The 16529-nt window shown below is 37.7% G+C and overlaps 1 protein-coding gene across 5 annotated transcripts in view; it reads left to right on the forward strand.

The window, feature by feature from the left end:
* The window catches only part of MAGI2 (membrane associated guanylate kinase, WW and PDZ domain containing 2), a 694208-nt gene that overhangs the window by 650860 nt on the left and 26819 nt on the right, over window positions 1-16529 (forward strand). For all 5 annotated transcript variants that reach the window (XM_072333162.1, XM_072333185.1, XM_072333169.1 and 2 more), the window contains one exon: window positions 126-269. In XM_072333162.1, coding sequence (XP_072189263.1) covers window positions 126-269 — 144 coding nt within the window. The remainder of the gene's footprint in view (window positions 1-125; window positions 270-16529) is intronic.

Consider the following 16529-nt stretch of genomic DNA (forward strand, 5'->3'; position numbering starts at 1 on the left):
TGCTTGTATTAATGAGTAGATGCATATTTGAAGAGATGTATTTTGAAGTTTTTTTGAATGCCTATTAAGTCACTGATGATTATTATGATTAACTGTCTCTCATTTTGTTGTTTTTTTCTATACAGGACTTTGATTATTTCACCGTTGATTTGGAGAAGGGAGCCAAAGGTTTTGGGTTTAGTATTCGAGGAGGAAGGGAATACAAAATGGATTTATTTGTGCTGAGGTTAGCAGAAGATGGACCGGCAATAAGAAATGGAAGGATGAGGGTAAGTAAAATAAATTATAAAAAGCTTGTCAAGTTTAACAGATGTATTTGGGATGGGATCAAACAGATGCGATCACATAGAAAGTAGGTGGGTTTTTTTCTGATTATGTCTTAGAGAATCAATACCAAATGCCTTCAGTAAGACAATCTTGTGAAAGAGTTGAATAAACAACTTGAAATTACATAGATTCTTTGTGGAAAAATGCATTACTATTTCTTGAGAATAGCTTTTATTTTGTTGCACTTTTTTTTTCTTATTCTCACACTCATATCAAAGCATCTTCAAAATCTCTGAGAGAGCATTTAGTATATTTTTGGTAGTAATATAATAAGTTATTTCTCTAGTCACAAAAGCAGTGATAACTGTGAGACATTTAGCTGATAGTTGTGATACTAAAGAGACGGTCTGTGTTAATTTACTAACTTAATCAAATTGTTGTCCTATTTGCTGATTTTGTTTATTGACATAATTCAACCTGTAGGGATCACTTTTCACCATTTGGTGTTACACGTCTAATTGCATTTGTGTCCTTTACAGTAGTAATAACAAATTTTGCAAATGCTGATTGTTAAACGGATTCTGTTTCACAGTCCTCAGAATCTCATCAAGTTTGACTTCATACTGAAAAAGCATCACCGTCAGTCTGAATACACAGTTAGGATCTTTGTTGTTTTTTGATTCACTCTTAATCTGCCACTTTGCAGAATTTTAGGATTAATTTAGTCCTCAGTTGTAGCATAGAGTTTTAATTCCTGACACTGGGAGTTTGCATGGAGAAGAAATGGCATAATCAGTGCCTGCAAGGTGGAAGCCAAATGAGCAGCAGGAAACTGAGAACTATTTATTTCCACAATGTTAACTGTGTGAACTATAGGTACATTAATGTTGCAGCTAGAACTTTAGCTCAAGAGTATTTTTGGTGCTATCATTCTTTTCTGCACTATATAGTACCATGAGACTTGATAGCTCTTAATAAAAGGCCATAAGCAAGATGTACATTATCAGACAATGTGACTCAAGATCTGGAAAAAGATTGTGCATTTAATAAACTCTGGAATTGAATATTTGGAAAAAAATATTGCTAAGACAATAGATTTTGATGTACAATGCTTTTAGGGAGGTTCGTTTCAAGTAATAATGTCTACCAGACAAAAATAATCTAATACATTAAAATCTGTGCATCATTTGAATAAACTAGTACCATAGAACAAAGTTATTCACAACGTGAGCAGCATAAGTAAACAAATATATATATATATATGCATGTGTATATGTATATATGCTAAATATGTATCATTTCACAGTTTTCTTCAATCTCATTGGGAAAAGTCCATTAAAAATGTTAATTTAATATCTAAAATAGCTTATTTTAAATCTTGCTGATGTGGCCACTATACATAGCCAAGTCTAATTCTGACCAGAATTTTCAGGTAGCTGAAACTTGGAGTTTCCTCTTCCTGGACTTTTCTCTCCCTTTCACAAGCAGCACTCTTTGAAACCAGCTTTACCCTCCATTCCAGTTATTGAGGCTTGGGTTGTATTCTCCTGCTTAGTACTCATTTTAACCCAACAGTCACATGTGGTTTCAGAATTTGCAAGACTTTTATCTCCAGTGACCTGTAACTGATAGACAGAAGCAACTCAAATGCAGCTTCTTCAAAACAAAAAACAAAAAAACAAAAAAAAAAAAAAAAAAAGCAAAAAAAAAAAAAGAATTGTTTATTTTCTGAATGGAACAGAGCTTACAGGAAGATGAGCAAAGAAAGCACATCTCTGTACTCACATTTCCTTTCTTAATTTACTATCTTCTGTCAATACAGATTAATTCCCATTTCTTTTCGGGGACATCCAGCCTGCAGTTCTATATCATTCTGTTTCACAGATGCATCTCCGTAGAAAAACATGCAAAAATCTATTCAGTCCTTCTCATTTCATGTACTATTGTCTACAAAGATCAGACTCTTCGATCCTAGACTTTTAGCATTGGGAATAGTAAATTGTGCTTATGTGGTTGGATCTGATCTTATCAGGAGTATATCCCAGCTAATAGTTGTCTTGGTCTCCTTACCTCTTTTATAGGTTTTTTCCTGTTTCCTGCTCCTTGAAAAGCTTTCCTTGATTTAGCTGAAGTGTTGCAGAAAAACATCAAGCAGATAACAGGAGGTGCAGATCATTCTTATAGAAATAATTCACACAACTCCACCATTATTCCCACTCACCCATCCAAGAAAATAAACGTTAAACCAGCTATTCTGTTGAAAAAATAGATACTATGAAGCACATTACTTGAGGACATGTAGGTGTATTTAGTAACCCACAAATAACATTTTGTTATAAGTCTGATTATACTCAGCAGTAATCCCAATAAAGACACATTCAAATTGCTGCAAGTCTCCTTCCTTCACAGAAATATATAAAAGAATGTGATGTACTTCATAGTAATAGAATAGCATCTGTATCAGTGGGTTTATAGTTTTGTACAATTGAAGCAATGCAAACTCTGAGGACAGCTCTAGATAGCCACATTGGAATCTGAATTTCTGTATTCTGTGAGTGGATTACACAGTGGATTACACAGCCTTGGTGACTGGATGAGCCCCACAGCTGTATTCTACCTGGGCATGTGCTAAAAAGTGTGGAAATCTGTCAGGACACATTCAAGAGATTCTGAGGCCTAAATTCATCTGAAATTGTTATGCATTACAAATACAGACATAACTTTAAAGAAGTAAAATCTACTATTGGAAATTAGATGAAAATAAAGAACTGGCACGGAACTACCTCTCATAAAAGGAAATAGGATAAATACATTACTGAGAAAGGTGAGTGTGAAAGGAATACATTACACCCATACTGAAAGCAAAAAAAAAAAAAAAAGAAATTGAACTAAATTTTAATGAAGAAATTAAAAAGAATCATCACCGAATCATAAAATAGCTTGGGTTGGAAGGAACCTCAAGGATCATCATGTTCCAACCCCTGCCACAGGCAGAATTACCAGCTGCTCGATCAAGTACTAGATCAGGTTGCCCAGAGCCCCATTCAGCCTGGCCTTAAACATCTCCAGGGATAGGCATCCACAACCTCTCTGGGCTGTCTGTTCTAGCACCTCACCACGCCCTTTAGTAAAAAATTTCCCCTCAACATCTAATCTAAATCTCCCTTTCTTTAGTTTAAAACCATTCCCCCTTGTCCTATCACTATCTACTCTATACTGTCTACCTAAAAAATTTATTTTCCTCATGTTTGTAAACTCTCTTTAAACACTGGAAGGCAGATGGTGGGAAGAAAGTGAAACAAAACTTGCAGCACCCTTCTAGTTTGATCTTCAGAATCATGTGAATTTCAGTGTAGCTTGGGTGCAGATGAGAGAACAGACTCATAGTCTGAGGATAGCAAGTGCTGTAAGTGATGGATTCCTCTGGCCCTGCCAGGACTGGCTGTCTCCAAAAGGAATTATGGAAGGGGGAGAAGGTTTCATAAAACTTGTTCCCCCGTTTGCATTTCCAGCTAGAAGACCTGATCTTACTTTCCCCTGGGAATGGCATACCACACAGTTACTGTTTTTATTGGAAACAAATCCACAGAGGAACTTTCTATTTTAGGACTGCACGATCTAAACCAGTCTTTAATTGCTCTTCATGACCATTTGAGCTGCCTTCTTCAATTTTCTGCTGATTTGTTCTGGGAACCTGAAAGGTGGAAGAGTACTGATTTGATGTCATACAGAGTTCACCAGTCTTAGCTGCATATTGCTTTTCCACCCAGGGACCACTTTCTGACAACCTATATATATACTGCAGTACATTTTAAGGTTTGACACGTTATTGCCTTAAAAAACAATTTTAAAACTTTCAGTCTTTCTGCTCTACTCTTGATCCTGGTACTTTTACATGCACTCAGTCTCTTGTTTGGGATCATAGACTCTCTTTCTGTAAAAAGCAGAAGCATAGATCCTCATTTGACTTGGATTCATCTGTCATAAGACATGAGAAGGAAACATCCATCAAAAGACAGAAGTCTACAGCACGTGTCCTCTGCCTGCATGGCTGGTAAACTGTTCACAACCAGTTCTGGATAGTCAAAGCTATAATTACATAACTTCATATAAATCCATATGTCAAGTGAAAAACTGTGATTAATGTTGTCAGGATTTTACTGCAAATCATGGATAAGAGATAGGAAGATTCTTTGCAAAAGACTTCTGTAGAATGTACAGCTAATACGGATTCCTCTTAATTCTGTCTGTGGAGAAGAAAACAAGCTGGTAATTCTGAACCCTACTACAGCACTAGTTTACAGAACTTGAAAAATAGGGCTTAAAATACTTTCAGTAAAACAAATGAATGTTGATAAATAGCAAGACAGCTCAGAAGTATTAAAGAAAACTTTCATTAGATATAAGGAAACTGATATAAAAGAGAAAAAGATTATCAAGTACTTTAAATGTGAGATAGATTCTGCGAGACCATCTGAGTTCTAGCCGCAGAGCAGAGCAATAATTTGGTATATGCTGTAAGTAACAACAGCAGTAAATTGTATCAGTCATCATAGTTAAGGAACATAATGCTGACAATGTGGACCACAGTCCTTAGAGACTCTGGAGATTCAGACTTTACCAGCAACAGTCTCACAGGTCTATTTAAATGAGTCTCATGATGGCTCATATTTTCCTACATCTCATACTGAGAACAATGATCAATCATTCCCCCTTGTCTTATCACTACCACACTGTGTAAAAAGTCAGTCTTCCTCCTCTTATAAGCTCCCCTTTAAGTACTGGAAGGCTACAATGAGGTCTCCCTGGAGCCTTCTCTTCTCCAAGCTGAACAAACCCAGCTCGCTCCACCATTTTTCATGAGAGATGTTCTAGCCCACTGACTGTATGTGTGGCTCTCCTCTGCACTCTTCTTGTGCTGGAAACCCCAGGCCTGAATGAAATACACCAGATGGAGCCTGACGAGGCTAGAGCAGAGGGGAGACAATTACCTCCCTCTCCCTACTGGCCACTCCTCTTTTGATGCAGACCAGAATATAGTTGGCCACCATTTGAGCTGCAAGCACACACTGCTGGCTTACACCCAGGTTTTCATCCCTCAGGACCCCTAAGTACTTATCCACAGGACTGTTCTCAGTGAGTTTTTCTCCCAGACTGTACTAATATCCAGGACTGCCTCAGACAAAGTGCAACATCTTGCACTTGGTCTTGTTAAAACTCATTAGTACCACTTTTCAAGCCTGTCCAAGTCCCTCTGGATGGCATCTCTTCCCTCTATTGTATCAACTTCACTAATCAGCTTGGTGTCCACAAACCTGCCGAGGGTGTCCTCAGTCCTTCTATGATGTTGATAAAGAAGCTGAATAACACCAATCCCAAGATAGAGCCCTTGGGGACACCACTCATAGCTGGCGTCCACATGGACATAAATCTGGCTGCGGCCATCCAATCAACTCTTTGTTCACCAAATATCCAGCCTTCCATATCTCTCCACTTTAAGGGTAAGGCTGTGGTGGGGACCATATCAAAGGTTTTGCACATATTCATGTAGACATCATCAGCTGCCCATCTTTTGTCCACTGATAACATCACCTCATTGTGGAAGGCCATCAGACTGGTCAGGCATTATCTGTCCTTGGTATAGCTTTCTGGCTGTCTCAGTTCACCTCCTAGACTCACAGGTGCCTCAACATATCTTCCAGGAGGATCTGCTCCATAATCTTCCTTGGCACGGATATGAGGCTCACTCACTGTTCTGTAGTCCCCTGGGCCTTCCTTTCTTCTTTTCTTGAAAATGGGAGGGGAACTGTCAGCTGCTCTCAGAAGAGTTGTTAAAAATACTCATAATGTTTCCAAGATATATGAGATATGATCAACAGTGCTTTTATTGCTGTGAATGGTATCTACTGCAGCCTACATGTTCACTGTAACCAGTTTCAAAGAGCCTGTGGCTGAAGACCGCAAGAGTACAAAATATATTGCATAATTAGGCTTACTGAATGTGAAATTCATGAAGAATGAGGACAAAATTTGCTTTCTAATGCACAGTGTATGTGTCATTTGTCACCTCACAAGTTACATCCTTTTTTTCACTTCTTCCATAACAGTCATACTTCTCAACTCTGACAGTTCTAGCTTCATTGCCTTGTCAACTCATTTTTCTCAGTCTATGTACACCAGTTAGCCCTATCTCTAACTTTCTCATATCTACCAACAAAATTTTTCTCATTTTTTTAATATATTGATAAAACAGACTTATGAAACACAAGCACTGCAGAATTTTATATCTGTCATGCTTTGCATTCTTTCATTGGCTCTTTGTTTTGTCACTTTTCTGCTTCCAGTGCTCCTCTTTATGTCATTTGTACAGACTTGGAACTAGAAATAGACACAAGGGACAAGATATTCCTTCAGTGTTTATTGTGAGTTTCCATGCTATTGTTGCATAAGAATTTATGAGACTTCAGTCTATTCTAGCTTGCCAAGTGAGTGGTGCAGTGAGACTCACACTATAATAGTAACCAACAGGTGCTGTGACAGGTTCATGGCATTCTGCAAACTAGCAATCTGTGTATTTCATCCTTTCCCATGATAACAGAGTTCACACCACCTTATTCAAAAACTTTCATCCACCTACATCAAGGATCATTCCTAGAAAAAAGAATATAATATTCCAGAGCCAATAGCCAAAAAAGGCAAGCAGCGAAGAGGGAGTTGGTCTCTTATTTAGAAGAAAACATAACTGAGGTTTCAGATAATGGAGGGCATAAGCATTTCATTTGAAATTACTGTCAAAACCCCTGTACAAACATTCAGCATTATTCAAAATTGTCATTTCCCTCTTTGCAAATGTCTCAGATAAAAGGTCAGGCAATTGCTTCTACTTTTTCTTTCTGATGACATAGCCTTTGCATTGCTACTTACAACAAGAGGGGTAGAATGCCCATAAAAATCATACCTTGAAGCCCTCTTTTATGCCACATGAGATATAAGCTCAAGCCCACTTATAAAAGCCTATATGTCAGGCTTCAAAACAGTAGAGTGACAAGTGAAAGTTAGCTATTTCTACCTGCACCCTCTAGAAGAAACTAATTGTGATCAAGACCAACTCTTCAGGCTTCTCAAGACAATATGCAATATGTTGTCAGATATCTATCTGGGCTCCATAAACTGTGTAAAACAGTGGAGTTTAACAAGGGAATGTAAACCATCTCCTCAAAGCTGGACATTCTCATATGACTCAAGACACACAGAAATAAACTTGAGGTATTCTGATTTCACTGTGTAAATAGCAAGAAATGAAATGTATGCAAAATTTAGAGCAGATTCATGTAATTGTATCCCAGCAGTGTTTGGGAAGGCTTTTATATAGCAAGCAAAGCAGAAGTCTTTTTCTTCCACTTTCGTCATAGGATTTTCTCATTTTGGTGCTCTTTTTTGCTTCTTGCATGGTGCTCATCTAGTTGCTTTATACCAGACCTTCATTTATAGGTTTTTAAAAGATGAAAGGCATCCATTTTCACCAGTGTAGTTATCTTTCTGTCTCTGAGGCATAAATTTAACTCAGCTTCCATAGATGCATGTCCTCATGCAATGTATCAGCATTTTATATTAAGAGCATCTTCAGTAGCTGGTGTCTAACATCTCACAGACAAAATCCAAACTGAAATGAGAGGGCTGCCATGTGCACTGTTTTGTGAGATTCCTGATCCACTGCCTAACCTTGTGCCAGAAAAGCTCTCTAGCTTTTTCTCTAGTACCTGTAGCTTCAGACACAGGTTCTGCCACTTAATCCTTGTGATTCTACACTCCACACATTTTGCTTTGTTCCTTCAGTCCCTCCAGAAAAAGTTTCTGTAGGATCATCTCAGCTTTTTGTAGCCGCACTCCAAAGGGAAGAAGTAAATATGAAATAATACCACAGACTTTACATTAAAAGCTCAGGAGGAAGAATGAAAAATTTCTTTACAATAAGGGAAATGTGTAAGAGGATGTTGCTGTGCAGACCCAACAATTTGCACCGGCTCCTCACTGGTGTGAACCCTCACCAAGGTTTTTCATTAAAGACAAATGTAGTGCCTGTTTAGGTTGTTCTATTAGCCCCACATCAAAGGGCTATTTGCTACAGTCTCCTCTGGAATTGCAGAGGTTGAAGTCCATAAGTATGGTGAGCAAGAAGTAGCTCAGTTCAGCTTGACAGATATTAAATCAAAAAGTATTAAAAATACAAGCAGTTTGCACACAGTAGAAATAATGGATGATAGTGATGTCTCCTTATCCAATCAAGAAATATACAGCTAAGAAATGGGAAGAAGGAAAGAGAAAAGGCTTGATCAGTCATTACCTCCTTACAAACATTTAGTGCAATCTCAGTAACAAAAAATAAATAAATAAATAAACCAAAGACTAACCAATGTGACACTTTGCCACCGCAAACTCTGTAGTCCTATTCAGAATACCGAAGTCATTGAGGTAAAGTACTGAGTGACTTCAGAAAAACTCCAGTTCTTAAAAGGCCCTGAGAATAGCACAGATTAGTGGATGTTGGAAGACTTCTTGCTGGTTACAGAAAGCATAAAGGTGAAAGAAGCAATGGTAGGTCTTAACAGCCTGAAAAGTCTTCTTTGTGTGCATGGAGTAATCAATATACATATATACACATAGAATAGTCACAGCAGGGAGTCAGCTGCAGGTCACTCAACGGGAGTGAGGGCTTGAGAAGACTGTCAGAAGTTACACTGAAAAGTCACTAATATTTAGATACTTAGATATTTTAAAAAGGATGTTATGCACACACCTGAGGGACAGAAGAATGTCCCTGGAGCATACAGTGCTCCACCAGCTTGTTTGACTAGGGTCTTGTGCACGTATCTAAAAGACAAATGCCTCCAGTGTGATTCATGTCACTTAAGAAGCCAATCTTTCCTACATAACTAGCACTTACCCTTAAATCCTGCGGCATAGCTGTCTTACTTTATGCTGTAATATAAATCTTACCTTCATAGTAAGCGTTCAGTGAATGTCAACACTGTCATTACAGTGGAACATAAAGACAAAGATATTCTTCGTCCCATCCACATCCACTGTGATTTGTGATCCATCTGAACAGCACAGTAAGATGTTTAGCTATGTTTTCCCACTGAACTGCACAGCCCCTTGGGGTAATCTCATTCATGTGCCAATTCGCTAGTACATAAATCACTGTCCATCCTCACTTGTAGCAAGAGTGGGTGTGATTGATCTGAACTCTGGGAATTCAACTGGGATACTTGAGCACATGAGCTGTAAGTCAGACTGCGATGAGCAGAGCCAGATACTGGGTTAATGTAAGTGGTGAAACTCAAGGAATATCTTGACATGTAGACATAAAGATGACCAGAATTCTTGTGTCTGCAACAAAAAAATGCAAAATATTGGATTCAGGATGCTGAATATATTTTGACAGAGTAAAAGCTTAATAAATCAGGGCTGGATTAACTGTATGTGAACTATTATTCAGCATTTCTCCAAAAAACTGAATGTTGTATTTTTAAAATTTGTTTGAAGAAAGATAAGAAGGAAGAACATTCCTATCAAATATAAATAAAACCATTCTCTTAAAAAAGTATTCTGTTGGGCACAGTCAAAGCATCTTTATAACCCCATGTCTAATAGCAAACTCCTTCAAATCAGCTGTGAAAAAGGAACAAGATAATAATCTTGCTGAAAATGGCTTAGCATGAATTTTTATGAATAAGTTACTTATTTGGAAGGCAGACACCATATTTAATTATGTATTTTATAAAAGCTTTATAAATCTTTCGAGGTCTGAAAATGAATCAGCTCTAAGTTCAAAAATCCAGTGCCAGGAGAGTTAGAAAAATAAAATGAGAATACACCAAATAATATCTGTATGACACCTTAAACATTTTGCCCCACCACAGGCATGACAAAGGCAGGCTCTCTTCTGTGTTTTCCAAAGTGCCACAAGCCAGAACTGGCAGAGTTCACATATGAAAGTGAAAGAACATAAATATTAGACCCATTCCTACGTTCCACCCAGCCTACTGTCATCACTCCAAAAAGGATGAGTAGATAATGCTTACCTAGCAAAGGACTGTAGAACAAATATCAAATGATTTCTCACTGTGTATAACAGCGAAGCCCCTGGCAGCCAGCATTGTACAGATATGTTATGCTGGAATTTTCATTTTTAGTATTCAGAATTACTTCTACCCATTTATTTGAGCGTGGTTGTGCATTTGACATACTCTATTGAGAGCTTCCAAATATCAATGTTTGTATTGTTTAAAAAGAAAATATATATATATATTTTCTTTTTAATTACAGCTACAACACTAATATTATGATTTCTTCCTCATCTCCATCTCTCTTATTTTACTGACCAATGTCATACCCTTCTTTTTTCTGCTCGAGTTTAGCAGTCTGTTTCATCTTCCTTATAAAGGAGCTCTTCTTTACCTCTGACCATCCTCACTGGCCTCTGAGCCATTTCTGGATCTATCACATTCTTTTGAAGGTGAAAGTGCCAGAGCAACCTGAAGTTTTCAAGATACTGTTGCTCTTAAATGAAATAACAGTTTCTCCTTTAATCTCTATTCTTTCCCTAATGGTTAACATTCTATTTGCTTTTTTGACTGGACTGACATCTCAGAGAACTAATCACAGGGATGTAAGATCTATCTCTCTAATACTAATGGTGAATTTAGAGTGACTGTGTGTCTAATTTTCCACATGTACTGCACTTAGCACTACTGAATTTTGCCTGCTTCTTTAACACACAGTATTGTGCTATCTTTCCACAGCTTTTAACATTAAATTTAATTTGACAGTCCTGCACGGTATTGTGTTGCCTGCAAATCTTATCATTCAATCTTCAGCCTTTTCAGCATGCCATTTACAAATATGCTGAACAAAATAATCACTATGCTAAAGTCTTTTGAATGTGAAAATTGACCACTTATTTCCAGCTTCTTTCCCCTTGAATTTAATCTCTTACCTAACAAACCCTATTATTTCTTCTTCCGCAGCAGAGCCTTTACTGAAGGCTCTTACTACTAAAAGCTTTCTGAAAATGTCAGTATACTAACCAGATCACATTTATCTACATAGTTATTGTCAGATTCAGTGACCAGCAATAGTTCCATGAGGAATGGCTTCCCTCTACTAAAGGTACACTGATCCTTCTCCAGTATATCATAATTATTCATGTGCCAGCTAACCCTCACCCGCCTTATTGCTTCTGTCCATCTGCTGGAATGAACAGGAGACTCACTTGGTTGCTTTCCAGGACTGTCCCTCAGGAGAGGTTTCATGCTTGCCACTTCCCATTCCTCTGCTATTAGGCCATTTACTGATCTGGACAGCAGATTACATCCCGTAGTTCAGCAATTTCATATCCAAATTCCTTCAGAGTTTAGGATGAGCGCCATCTACATCAGGTGGTTTCTTCCTATTTTCTTTACCAATTCGTTCTGCAGACTTTCCCACTGGCATTGCTGTTGGAATCATTCTGAGACTGACCTCTGTTGAGCTAGCCCTTTGCATAAGTTTGGCTGCCTTCCTCTTCAGCAGAAATCAATGCAAATAATTTATTTATTTATTTATTTATTTATTTATTTTGGTTGGTCTTTTTTATCTTTCAGCTGATCTTCTGAGACTTTGGTTCTCTGGTCCCTTGAAAGTATATTCTTAGCTCTTGTTTTAGCACTTCCCTTGTTAGAGTTCATGTTTTGTTTTCTGTTTCCCTGTTTGAATGCAAATTTGGATGAAGAATTCCTCATGAACATTTATGCTTAGGATTCTGCAGAGGATCTTCAAAATCTGCTTGTCAAATCTTGAGTTTGCTTTGCATTTGCCTAATGGGACTATCTGAGTCCATCGGGGAGACAGCAATATTTTTTTTCTTCCTTTTTAACAGTCTCTACTGGTTCCCATCCACGATTGCAGTGGTGAAATAGCTATTAACATTACATTATTCTACACTGAGTCATTCTAGCCCTGTTTAAAAATGTAATGTTACACACTTTTCTCCGGTAAGGTAATGAATTTTTAGACATCTTTAATTCACATACACAAGTTATTTTGCAGCAGTGCTGAAGAAGGCATCAAATCTAACACGGATACTGTTAAACACCAGCCATTGCAAGCCTCAGTTTCTCTTGTGCACTCCTCGCTGTATGCAGACATGTAGTAATGCACATTTTCCAGTTTCCAAGCTCTCTTTCTGTAATAGCAGCTCTCATGTTTTTCCCTCTCTCAGAAAAAGGGGAAAAGGCATCTTCCCTGCTTAAGCAGCTGGTTGACCACCAGAGAGAAGAAACTGTCACTTGATACCCTTATTGGAGTTTGCTTCAAATGAGGCATGGCATACATCATTGTAGCTCCTAAAAAGACAAACATATTTCTCTTACCGAGAAGTCCAAGCTCTTGTAGCAACAACACAGTCAAGGAAGTCCAAAACTGGAAATACACCATGGGATTGCCAGGCATTACAAACTCTGTGCAGTGAGGAAATTTGCAGAGCAGATATCCAATGTGTGCCTAAATCCAGGCAATGATATTAGGGCTCAACATCACTTGAAAATTGACCAAGATAAATATTCAGGAGTTACTATTTTGTTCATTTTCCAAGACCAGACAATCTCAGCCTCATCAACAATAGCAACAGCAACAAATAATATGCAAAATCCAAGGTTCGGTTATAAAAATGAAATGCCCATATAGAAAGGAATTACGTGTAATTAGTCTCTTTCCTGAGGTTTAATTAGAAAACGCATTAATAAAATGACAGACAGCAATGCCCTCTGCACAAATCATTTGAGACTGCTTTCTTTTTTTTTTTTTTTCATTAGATTTCCTCATTTAAAAGAGTACGAAAATGTGCATCCAAAATTAATTTCATGTTGTGCAACAGGGAGCTATACACCTGCTTAGAGATGTGCTAGCAGACGCAAATGTACATAGGGCTATCACAAGCAGTTTAGAAACACAGTTGAACAACAAAAAACTTCTTAAGTACAGTAAAACTATATATATTTCTTTCTGATTTTGCTTGCTTCTGAAATTCTGTGTGTATATGCTGACAGGCTTTTATTAACAACATAGCTTATAATAATTATAAAATATGGTCAGAGCAAAGATTTTGCAGCCAAGTTCGCTTGTATTGGTGACTCTTTATTCTAATGATTCAGAGAAGCTTTCTTTACAATTTTCTTTCTAATTAAGCTATCAATAGTGATGTTGTTTAAACACTCCTTAGGAATATTGTCTTTTTGTTATTGCTAGAAAACATGGTGCCCAGTTTTATACCTCAGTTGTCCTTATGCATGGATGGATAGTCTGAATTAAATTGAACTGAAGCAGATTTTGTTAAGATACATTTCCTATACACACAAACTACTTTCATATTTACATTTAAGTCATTAATATTCAACTTTAAAAGCATTAAGCAGAGGGAAATTTTCGGTGTTAGAACATTGTAAGAATGTAAGAGAGAAGCATTGTCTTCACCAAATGCCATCAGATCAAGAGAAGCACCATTGAATTTGAGTAAGCATTTATACCCAAGGAAATGAATATTCTGTCTGGGTCACATTTGGTATGAAGAAACACAATGGGAAATTAATTTGTGTAAAAGCTGTCAGATTCGTAGCTGGAACTAGCTTGTTTCTTGAGAATAAATACAGATGACAGCAGTTGTACAAGCTTCCCAGGCCACCTTGCCAATGCACTTCAGCCTTTGGCTGGTGAATATGTCTGATTGCTAAGGCTTCGTCACCTCTGCTGAAGACTGCCAGGAAGGTTACAAATCAGGGCTGCTGCCATTTCTGGGGGTGCCATGATGCAAGGCCTGCTACTGAGAGCAGGAAGGGGTCCATTGACTGGTTTGCATGACTGGCCTCCCAACCACTGATGACTAGCAAAGAGTTGTGTTCATTGTAGCTCTGCACACTGACTCTGTGTAATGACATCTTCAAGTCAGTATTTATTTTAAAGAGTGAAAGGCAGTCTAAAGCTTTGTGAGATTAAAATATTGGGCTTCAGGGGCAGCACTCTCAAACCTTTCCTGAGCTGTTAGTGGATTTGAAATGTAGTGACTGGGATGCATGCATCCTCTCAGGCAGCCATGCAAAAAATTGTACCTGAACTGTGTGGGAGCTGGAGATGTGACTTTATTGATGGTTAACTCTACAGGCTCAGGAAATTTTTGTTGTTGTTAATTTCTTAAGAAAAATAAAATCCAAAAGTGCAAAATGACAGAGAAATTAAACACCCTCCAAAATGATAATGCTGCTACACTGAAGCTTATCTTTTAGATGGTGACTTGTGTAAAAAGCTTTGTATCTCTACAAAAAGCATCTTGCTGAAATTCCTGTTACAAATAATGGCCAGATACTGAAATGTTCCACGTTCAATGAAAGGCGCTAACATCATAGGGTCTTACCCAATAAGCAATTCAGACATTCAAAATGTGATGCTACAACACCTGTTAGGTGGCTGGTGTCCTATTAATGCAGAAGGAAGTTTAAGTGAGTCAGATGGATATCCAAACAGTCTGCAAGGAAAGCATAAAAGGTAAAAAGGTAACAGAAATACATTAAAATAAAGATGAAGAGAAGGAAAGTACAGATCCATCACTCACTGACAATGTGTAAAAGCCTGAAGTATTCAGTGTTTTCTTTCTATCAATCTTCATCAAAATGTTCAGAAAGATCATCATTTCAACAGTACACATTTCAACAAAAGCAAATGAGTGGAGATACAAGTAAGGAAAAAAATGCTTAAAGAATTTTGAGATAAAATCAGCTGGACTTGCTGATGCTTACGTATGCTCAGGGACTTAGAAAAAGTAATTTCTACACTACTGGTGATTGGTTCTCCAAGAACTCATGGAGTACAAGGAAGTTAGTGGCAGACTCAAGAAAGGAAAACACAGACTCAAGAATGGAAAACACATCCTCTACTTCTAAAATAGAATAGCAGAAGTCCCTTTAACTTTCATTTTCAGAATTAATCTGTGACGAGTTATCAAAAACTTGGGAAAAAAATGTGAACAAAGATTGCAAAAAATAAACGTCGTCACATCAGTCTGATTTTCATTTCTTATTTTCATTTTTATTTCTTTGGGCAAAAGTGGGAAGGAAAAGGTATGAGGCATCTTCTTTTCACCTTTCAGCACTCTCTTATAGAAAATCCATAGGAACGAGATGGAGAAATAACATCTAGGTGGAGTCACTGTCAGGTAGTTAATGAAAATAATCACTCTCAAAGGAAACTCTGAGTGGTTTGCTCCTGAATTATAAGTGTACTTCTGGGGGGTCTGTAACAAAATAAGCTCAGTTCAACAAATTCATTAATAACTTGAGATTTATTGATAAATAGCAAAATTCATTGACACCAAGAGGTCGTTAATCAAAGGGAGCTTAAAAAGACTTTGAGTCAGATTTCAGAAGGAACTTTTTGTACTGAAGTAGCCAATATGAAACGCATTGTGCTTCTGTTAGGGCAGAGAAATCAGATGCATGTTTTAAAATAGGGAATAAATAAGACTGTAGGGGATAAATTTGGAATCTAAGCTAACCATGAGTCACAAACCTGATGTGCTACAAAAATGCAAAAGTCTCATTATGGAAGCATTATTAACCAGAGTGCTTCTCCCACATGGGAAGAATTTTATCATTTTGATCAGTTCTGCCTACCCCCAAGCTTAGCAATCTGGGGACTGTGTATGTACTTGGAAGTACCCAAAGGAGGATTACCTAAAAAAGATCATGTGTGGCACAGGAATAAAACTATGGAAACCAGCTTTTGATCCTGAAAGGAGAGCAGTGAGGGTACACTGTAAGACAAACTTTCTAGACGTGCTCACCCTCATCTTACCTCTGGCCTCACCTTGGTATATCCAAGCTCCTCTTCAATAATCACTGGATTATAAAACAGCAGAAATAGCCCCAGAACAAAATTTCAGGTCTTTCTCTCTCCCAAATGAATGATTTAAACCAGGAGCATCTGTCAAGGGTCATAAGAGAAAGGTTTGTTTTATGACAAGCTTTTTGCTTTCTGAGCAGAGAAGAGGAGAGAGCACATCTGAATACCTGGACTGAGAGAAAGTGCGTGGCATGAAGGCCGCGTATCAAACATCAGAGAATCCATACAGGCAGGGGGAAGAAAAGAGAGGTTATAAATGTTAACTTCAGAAAAAAAAAAAAAAAGTAAGAATAGAAATTTGTACCTTATTAGATATACAGGAAACCAGTTCT

Source organism: Excalfactoria chinensis, chromosome 1 (assembly GCF_039878825.1).
Source record: "Excalfactoria chinensis isolate bCotChi1 chromosome 1, bCotChi1.hap2, whole genome shotgun sequence".
Taxonomy (NCBI): Eukaryota; Metazoa; Chordata; class Aves; order Galliformes; family Phasianidae; genus Excalfactoria; species Excalfactoria chinensis.